This window comes from Trichomycterus rosablanca, chromosome 14, assembly GCF_030014385.1.
Source record: "Trichomycterus rosablanca isolate fTriRos1 chromosome 14, fTriRos1.hap1, whole genome shotgun sequence".
Lineage (NCBI taxonomy): Eukaryota > Metazoa > Chordata > Actinopteri > Siluriformes > Trichomycteridae > Trichomycterus > Trichomycterus rosablanca.
In genome coordinates this window covers 18,083,915-18,093,995 of record NC_086001.1, presented here as the reverse complement: position 1 = coordinate 18,093,995, position 10,081 = coordinate 18,083,915, and the positions used below count along the sequence as shown (strand labels likewise).

General features: G+C 28.3%; 1 protein-coding gene across 1 annotated transcript; it reads left to right on the top strand.

The window, feature by feature from the left end:
- Nucleotides 1-8,711: 8,711 nt before the first annotated feature.
- Nucleotides 8,712-9,551, top strand: LOC134326158 (zinc finger protein ZFP2-like; the record flags this gene model as incomplete). Its single annotated transcript, XM_063008359.1, has 1 exon — nucleotides 8,712-9,551. A coding segment is annotated over one exon (840 nt), but the record flags the coding sequence as incomplete, so codon positions are not given.
- Nucleotides 9,552-10,081: the final 530 nt, after the last annotated feature.

Genomic DNA, 10,081 nt, shown 5'->3' with positions numbered 1-10,081 from the left:
TGCAATTATCTTAATAAAATACTTTCCACTGCACAATCTGTAGTTAATCTGTAGCATAAATCTACTATTTTATCTATGAGGATGTGAAAGGAGAAGAAAACGGTAAATAAATAGTATCGCAGTGCTTTGGGGGCTATTCCGGCCCAGTTATAGGGGAGTCGGCGGAGATCTGGCATCCGGATTTGGGCCAGTGTATTTGGCCCGATTCTGGGCAGTCATTCAGAGCCGACACAGGCTGCCGGTGTTACCGGAGTGTTATTGCAAGGTTGTCTAAAGTTTTCAATAATTTAAAGGTTGGTACAAGGTTCCCTTAAGGTTTCAATAATTTTAAGGTTACGGGAACGTTAGGGGAACGTTCCCACAACTATAATGCACAACCAAACGGGAACGTTCTATTTCCGTAAAGAAAACTTTCCTGGGGAACCAAAGGGCAACCAAAATGATCCGTTCCAAGAACGTTCTGGGAACCAAAAATTGTTAGCTGGGACTGTAATCCTCTCTAAAGCTACCTGAGCAGTGTTGGGGTAGTTACTCAAAAAATAATCCATTACTCATTACTTATTACTTAATTAAAATTGTAATGGGATTACTTTACTCATTACATCCTGGAAAATGTAATCTCGTTCCTCATTACTTTACTTTCACGTTACATTCTAAACCCAAACAAATACTGTATACTGGAATCACATCTACAAACAAATTCCATTTATTTACTTTATTTATTTAGTTTCAGAAAAATCCTCTCTTGTACAGAGATGTGCCTGTGTTTGTTTCTGCTTTAAAACATACACGCCATGAACCAATCAGATTTAACATCATTAAACAAGTTTATTCCTTAATTATTTGTCCTTATACTAGAGGAGCGACTCGGTTCTTTTAGTTCATTTCAAAGGAGTCTTTCAATAGAATCGGTTCGTTCGGGAACGACTCATCCCTCATCACAGTAACTGTAATGTCATTACAAATATTTAACTGTAATGCGTAGGGGTGGGTTTATAAAATCGATTTTTCGATTCGAATCGATCTTTATTTGAACAATCCGATATCGATTCATATAAACGCGAGATCGATCTTTTTAAATGAGCCCCTTTTTACGGTGCACACGGAAATCTGTTACCCCTTTAATTTCGCGTGACCAGCCAGTGTTTTTTCATGCAACGAGATCTGACCTGCACATCAGTTCAGCATGGCAGAAGCTCAAGTTATGACTGGTTCACACTACACAACTTTTTGCACTGATTTTCGCTCGGCGACGGGTCAGTGCTGGATTCGGGAGGAACTCGGTGTTCGATCTGCGATCAAAACTCGCCTCTCAATCACTGTGTGAAACAGTGAGGAAACACAGGGGAGAGGTTGTAAACAGGTGGTGGAGCGCAATATAGTTTATATCAGAATACATCAGCACACGAGTTTTACAGTATTTCTGACCTGATCGTTCTCTACAAAACAAAATATTTATTAACCTCCAACTCACTATAGAACAAGCCATGCTGCTCGTGTTGCCAAATCCACTCAGATTCATTTATTTCATCAGCGCACAAACTTTGATCGCTCGCTACTTGCTGATGTGCATGTTTGGACGTGGTATCATTAAACCTTTCATCACTTCTCACGTGTGTTTTCGTGACAAAACGTAGTTTTGAGAGTTTTGATTCCCCCTGGTGATAGATGGTGTAGTGTAAAACCCCCCATCGCCGATCAGTCGTGTAGTGTGAACATTACAGCGACCAGGTGTTAATCAGAGTGTCGTGTAGTGTGAACTTGGCATAAGCTGTTCAACAGCCAGGTGTATGTTTACATTACATTTACAATGTTGTAGCGTGTCAGACATATAAAATAATAATAAAAAATGAATGTTACTGTTTTCTGTTTTGGATTAATTATTATGTAAACAAAATACACAAATATTTTTAATAATGAGTGTTCTTTGTACAATTATCACATTCGTTCTCTGAACATCTTTACATATTTAAACAAAACCTGTTAATGTAACTCAAATATGCCTCAATGTGTTGAATCGAAATTAAATCGAAAATCGAAAATCAAAGATCGAATCGAATCGGGACCTTGTGAATCGGAATCGAATCGATTCAGGAAATTAGTGGCGATACCCAGCCCTAGTAATGCGTTACATTACTTCGTTACAGATAATCACGTGACTGTACCGCGTTCCCCCCAACACTGTAGCTGAGAGATACAGATGTGCTAATGGAGATGTTTTACTGCTAAGCTGCTGTTCAACTCCAGTCCAGTTGGTGACGCTGGTGCGTCTTAAGTTGTTCTGCCAACCGCCATTAAACATCATAAGAAGAACAAGAAGCTGCTGTGTTTGTACTGTAGAGCCTCATCTGTAAGTAAAATATGTATTTAATTATAACCCTTATATTTAATTATAACTACATTCTAATTAATAATAAAACTAGAGTTCATAATAAAACATCACTGTGAGGATTTGAGGAGCTTTAACTCCAGTTTTATTTAAATAAACAAACTTTTAGCTGCTCCGCTAACTGTTAGCATCACACATGATTCAGTACTGATGAACCGATTCATTGAACCGATGAATCAGTTGAGTGTAACGGATTCAGAGTTTATTCATTATTAAATCTAACATTTTGATATAAACGCGTCACATTTTCAGCTTTGTTTACAGTTTTTAATGTTTTATACAAACAGCGAGTTCTTGTAGCTTTGTTTACAGGTTGTTTTACAGGTTTATAGTAAAAGTTAAAAGTATTAGTACAGCACTGTTATTGGGAGTGGATGAGAAACTAGATGTAAAGAACATCAGACTTAATCATTTCACTTTGGGCCACAAAACCACTTCCACCAAACTCAAAGGGTTGTTTCCCAGACAGGGATTAAGTCTTATAGTCCAGGACTACATGTTGCTTTAAATAGAGAATCTCTATTCAAAATGCTGTGTAGTCTAGGACTAGGCTTAATCCCTGTCTGTGAAACCAACCCAAAAAGTTCTATTAGAAGTCTTTTCTGTCTGATGCTGCTCAGTCCCACAATAGTTTCAACAGTTTACAGCCTCACAGCATTAAAAATAATCAGTTAAAGAGTCTAAAAGAATTTTCCTGAATTTCTCTTTAATAGGGAATAAAGTACATTTGTCTATCTGTCCGTCTGCCTGTCAGATCTTTTAATAATGCAGTCAGCAGAAGAGGGACACGTCACCCCCATAGATCTACAAAATGAAGGATTCCAAGAGAAACTAATAAAAAAGGAGGAGGAAGAAGATGGAAGTTACTTCTGTAAGTAAATGTGGAGCAATTTGCCATGTTAGTACAGTACAGTTTGGTTAGTATAGTAGAAATAATAAGAAAATGTGGATAGTGGGATTAGAACCTGTACTGTACCGTACTGTCCTGTGTAGGAGTGCTGCTACACTCCAGTCTGGATTAAATCTAAGTAGTATTTATTTGTGGTAACCAAACCCACAACCTTCAGTTTCCTCCAGTTGTTGAGTTTCTTCTTCACATATTGATGAATTTCAGGTGAAGGATCTTTAATCCCTGTGGAACACGTCACCTCTGAGGAACACCTCACCCCAGAGGACCAACAGTGTGGAGGTTTCCAGATGAAGCCTGTGAAGAAGGAAGAACCTGAAGATAAAGATGAACTCAGTAAGATATTTTTTATCTTGAGTAAAATAAGATTTGGATTGAATAGAATCAGAGGAACCTGGGATGAAGCATCATACAGTGAAAGCTTGTATTGTGCTCATGCAGATCAGTGTGAGCAGGAAATGATGAATGCAGGATGAATCACGTTACAGGACTTTAGCATCAGATCTCAGTTTAACAATTACTAACAATCTTTATTATTTATAATGTTATAAATGTATTTTATTAATTATAATGTTATAAATGTATTTTATTATTTATAATGTTATAAATGTATTTTATTATTTATAATGTTATAAATGTATTTTATTATTTATAATGTTATAAATGTATATGATTATTTATAATGTTATAAATGTATTTGATTATTTATAATGTTATAAATGTATTTGATTATTTATTATGTTATAAATGTATATGATTATTTATAATGTTATAAATGTAGTTGATTATTTATAATGTTATAAATGTAGTTGATTATTTATAATGTTATAAATGTATTTATTATTTATAATGTTATAAATGTATATGATTATTTATAATGTTATAAATGTATATGATTATTTATAATGTTATAAATGTAGTTGATTATTTATAATGTTATAAATGTAGTTGATTATTTATAATGTTATAAATGTAGTTGATTATTTATAATGTTATAAATGTATTTGATTATTCATAATGTTATAAATGTAGTTGATTATTTATAATGTTATAAATGTAGTTGATTATTTATAATGTTATAAATGTAGTTGATTATTTATATTGTTATAAATGTATTTGATTATTTATAATGTTATAAATGTATTTGATTATTTATAATATTATAAATGTATATTATTATTTATAATTTTATAAATGTATTTGATTATTCATAATGTTATAAATGTATTTGATTATTTATAATGTTATAAATGTATTTGATTATAATGTTATAAATGTTTTTTAATATTTATTATGGTGTAAATGTATTAGATTATTTATAATGTTATAAATGTATTTGATTATTTATAATGTTATAAATGTATTTGATTATTTATAATGTTATAAATTTATTTGATTATGTTCTAAATGTATTTGATTATTCATAATGTTATAAATGTATTTGATTATTTATAATGTTTTAAATGTATTTGATTATTTATAATGTTATAAATGTATTTGATTATTTATAATGTTTTAAATGTATTTGATTATTTATAATGTTATAAATGTATTTGATTATTTATAATGTTATGAATGTATTTGATTATTTATAATGTTATAAATGTATATTATTATTTATAATGTTATAAATGTATTTGATTATTTATAATGTTATAAATGTATTTGATTATTTATAATGTTATAAATGTATTTGATTATTTATAATGTTTTAAATGTATTTGATTATTTATAATGTTATGAATGTATTTGATTATTTATAATGTTATAAATGTATATTATTATTTATAATGTTTTAAATGTATTTGATTATTTATAATGTTATAAATGTATTTGATTATTTTATTGTTATAAATGTATTTGATTATTTATAATGTTATAAATGTATTTGATTATTTATAATATTATAAATGTATATTATTGTTTATAATTTTATAAATGTATTTGATTATTCATAATGTTATAAATGTATTTGATTATTTATAATGTTATAAATGTATTTGATTATAATGTTATAAATGTTTTTTAATATTTATTATGGTGTAAATGTATTAGATTATTTATAATGTTATAAATGTATTTGATTATTTATAATGTTATAAATGTTTTTGATTATTTATAATGTTATAAATTTATTTGATTATGTTCTAAATGTATTTGATTATTCATAATGTTATAAATGTATTTGATTATTTATAATGTTTTAAATGTATTTGATTATTTATAATGTTATAAATGTATTTGATTATTTATAATGTTTTAAATGTATTTGATTATTTATAATGTTATAAATGTATTTGATTATTTATAATGTTATGAATGTATTTGATTATTTATAATGTTATAAATGTATATTATTATTTATAATGTTATAAATGTATTTGATTATTTATAATGTTATAAATGTATATTATTATTTATAATTTTATAAATGTATTTGATTATTCATAATGTTATAAATGTATTTGATTATTTATAATGTTATAAATGTATTTGATTATAATGTTATAAATGTTTTTTAATATTTATTATGGTGTAAATGTATTAGATTATTTATAATGTTATAAATGTATTTGATTATTTATAATGTTATAAATGTATTTGATTATTTATAATGTTATAAATTTATTTGATTATGTTCTAAATGTATTTGATTATTCATAATGTTATAAATGTATTTGATTATTTATAATGTTTTAAATGTATTTGATTATTTATAATGTTATAAATGTATTTGATTATTTATAATGTTTTAAATGTATTTGATTATTTATAATGTTATAAATGTATTTGATTATTTATAATGTTATGAATGTATTTGATTATTTATAATGTTATAAATGTATATTATTATTTATAATGTTATAAATGTATTTGATTATTTATAATGTTATAAATGTATTTGATTATTTATAATGTTATAAATGTATTTGATTATTTATAATGTTTTAAATGTATTTGATTATTTATAATGTTATGAATGTATTTGATTATTTATAATGTTATAAATGTATATTATTATTTATAATGTTTTAAATGTATTTGATTATTTATAATGTTATAAATGTATTTGATTATTTTATTGTTATAAATGTATTTGATTATTTATAATGTTATAAATGTATTTGATTATTTATAATATTATAAATGTATATTATTGTTTATAATTTTATAAATGTATTTGATTATTCATAATGTTATAAATGTATTTGATTATTTATAATGTTATAAATGTATTTGATTATAATGTTATAAATGTTTTTTAATATTTATTATGGTGTAAATGTATTAGATTATTTATAATGTTATAAATGTATTTGATTATTTATAATGTTATAAATGTTTTTGATTATTTATAATGTTATAAATTTATTTGATTATGTTCTAAATGTATTTGATTATTCATAATGTTATAAATGTATTTGATTATTTATAATGTTTTAAATGTATTTGATTATTTATAATGTTATAAATGTATTTGATTATTTATAATGTTTTAAATGTATTTGATTATTTATAATGTTATAAATGTATTTGATTATTTATAATGTTATGAATGTATTTGATTATTTATAATGTTATAAATGTATATTATTATTTATAATGTTATAAATGTATTTGATTATTTATAATGTTATAAATGTATTTGATTATTTATAATGTTATAAATGTATTTGATTATTTATAATGTTTTAAATGTATTTGATTATTTATAATGTTTTAAATGTATTTGATTATTTATAATGTTATGAATGTATTTGATTATTTATAATGTTATAAATGTATATTATTATTTATAATGTTTTAAATGTATTTGATTATTTATAATGTTATAAATGTATTTGATTATTTATAATGTTATGAATGTATTTGATTATTTATAATGTTATAAATGTATATTATTATTTATAATGTTTTAAATGTATTTGATTATTTATAATGTTATAAATGTATTTGATTATTTATAATGTTATAAATGTATTTGATTATTTATAATGTTTTAAATGTATTTGATTATTTATAATGTTATGAATGTATTTGATTATTTATAATGTTATAAATGTATATTATTATTTATAATGTTATAAATGTATTTGATTATTTATAACGTTATAAATGTATTTGATTATTTATAATGTTATAAATGTATTTATTATTTATAATGTTATGAATGTATTTCATTATTTATAATGTTATAAATGTATTTGATTATTCATAATGTTATAAATGTATTTGATTATTTATAATGTTATAAATGTATTTGATTATTCATAATGTTATAAATGTATTTGATTATTTATAATGTTATAAATGTATTTGATTATTTATAATGTTATAAATGTATTTGATTATTTATAATGTTATAAATGTATTTGATTATTTATAATGTTATAAATGTATTTGATTATTTATAATGTTATAAATGTATTTGATTATTTATAATGTTATAAATGTATTTGATTATTTATAATGTTATAAATGTATTTGATTATTTATAATGTTATAAACGTATTTGATTATTTATAATGTTATAAATGTATTTGATTATTTATAATGTTATAAATGTATATGATTATTTCTGCTTCAGAACTGAACAAGGATTTCTGCTGCTCCTCGTGTCCACGTTCCTCTACAACCCAAAATCAGCTCCACAATCACATCAAGAGCTGCAACCATGATAAATATGAGACTCTGGTGAAGATTAAGACTGAACATGAGGATCTGACGCCCACTAGAAGCTCCAGTAATCAGCAAACGTCCTCTGGTACTGTCAGCATTAACACCTCTCTCAGTCCCACACAGGAAGAAGGAAACGTCTGCTCACAGTGTGGGAAGAGCTTCAGGTACCAGTGTGATCTCAAAATACACCAGCGCATTTACACAGGAGAGAAACCGTATCAGTGCTCACAGTGTGGGAAGAGTTTTAGTCATCAGAGTGTTCTCAGAAGGCACAAGCACATTCACACTGGAGTAAAGCCGTGTCAGTGCTCACAGTGTGAGAAGAGTTTCAATACAAAGAGTGATCTCAAAATACACCAGCGCATTCACACTGGAGAGAAACCGTATCAGTGCTCACAGTGTGGGAAGAGTTTTAGTCATCAGAGTGTTCTCAGAAGGCACAAGCACATTCACACTGGAGTAAAGCCGTGTCAGTGCTCACAGTGTGAGAAGAGTTTCAATACAAAGAGTGATCTCAAAATACACCAGCGCATTCACACTGGAGAGAAACCATATCAGTGCTCACAATGTGGGAGGAGTTTTTATACACAGTCTAGTCTCAAAATCCACCAGCGCATTCACACTGGAGAGAAACCGTATCAGTGCTCACAATGTGGAAAGAGTTTTAATATACAGGGTAATCTCAAAATACACCAGCGCATTCACACTGGAGTAAAACCTTATCAGTGCTCACAGTGTGAGAAGAGTTTTAACACACAGGAACCTCTCAAAAAACACCAGCGCATTCACACTGGAGAGAAACCGTATAAGTGCTCAGAATGTGGAAAAAGTTTTATTCAACAGATTAATCTCAAAAGACACCAGCGCATTCACACTGGAGAGAAACCATATCAGTGTTCACACTGTGGAAAAAGTTTTATTCAACAGATTAATCTCAAAACACACCAGCACATTCACACTGGAGAGAACCCGTATCAGTGCTCACAATGTGGAAAGAGTTTTAATAGACAGAGTGATCTCAAAATACACCAGCGCATTCACATTGGAGAGAAACCGTATCAGTGCTCACAATGTGGAAAAAGTTTTATTCAACAGAGTCATCTCAAAAAACACCAGCGCATTCACACTGGAGAGAAACCGTATCAGTGCTCACAGTGTGGAAAGAGTTTTAATGGACAGAGTGATCTCAAAACACACCAGCGCATTCACACTGGAGATAAACCGTATCAGTGCTCACAGTGTGGGAAGAGTTTTAATCAACGGAGTTCTCTCAAAAGACACCAGCGCATTCACACTGGAGAGAAACCGTTTCAGTGCTCACAGTGTGGGAAGAGTTTTAATGCAAAGAGTGAGCTTAAAATACACTTGCGCATTCATAGTGGAGAGAAACCATATCAGTGCTCACAGTGTGGGAAGAGTTTTAATACACAGAGTAATCTCAAAAAACACCAGCGCATTCACACTGGAAAGAAACCATATCAGTGCTTACAGTGTGGAAAGAGTTTTAATCAACAGGGTAATCTCAAAAAACACCAGCGCATTCACACTGGGGAGGAACCATATCAGAGCTCTTAATGTGGAAAGAGTTTTAATCAACAGAGTGCTTTCAGAAGACACCAGCACATTCACACTGGAGAGAAACCGTGTGGAATCAGATACTAACAGAGTCTGTACTAGATTGGAGGAAGTACGCAGCGCTTTCAGTACAGAAGTAACACCACCCCTACGTACTACGTCCGCCATCTTACCAGCGTCAAGTGATGACATGATGATGTAATATCGCCATGGTTACAGACCACCATAGTTACAGACAAGCCCCACTTGCCAAATTTTTGGATATTTATCGTCTTTTTGCGCTAATCATAACGTTATTTAGGGTTGTACACAATAATAACATTTTTATTTTGTTTATCTTACTTACACCTCTGTAAACAGAGGACTCCTCCTTCTCCCAAATTTCTTGTTTTTTCTTCCGCTTCGCAGCTACAGTTGCATTATGGGATACATTATGGGTTGCATACTCGAACATGGCTGCCCAAGAAGTAGGTCATCCGGGTACTTCCCGCGTACCTTTTTATGTATACTGAGTATTCAGACATACTAAC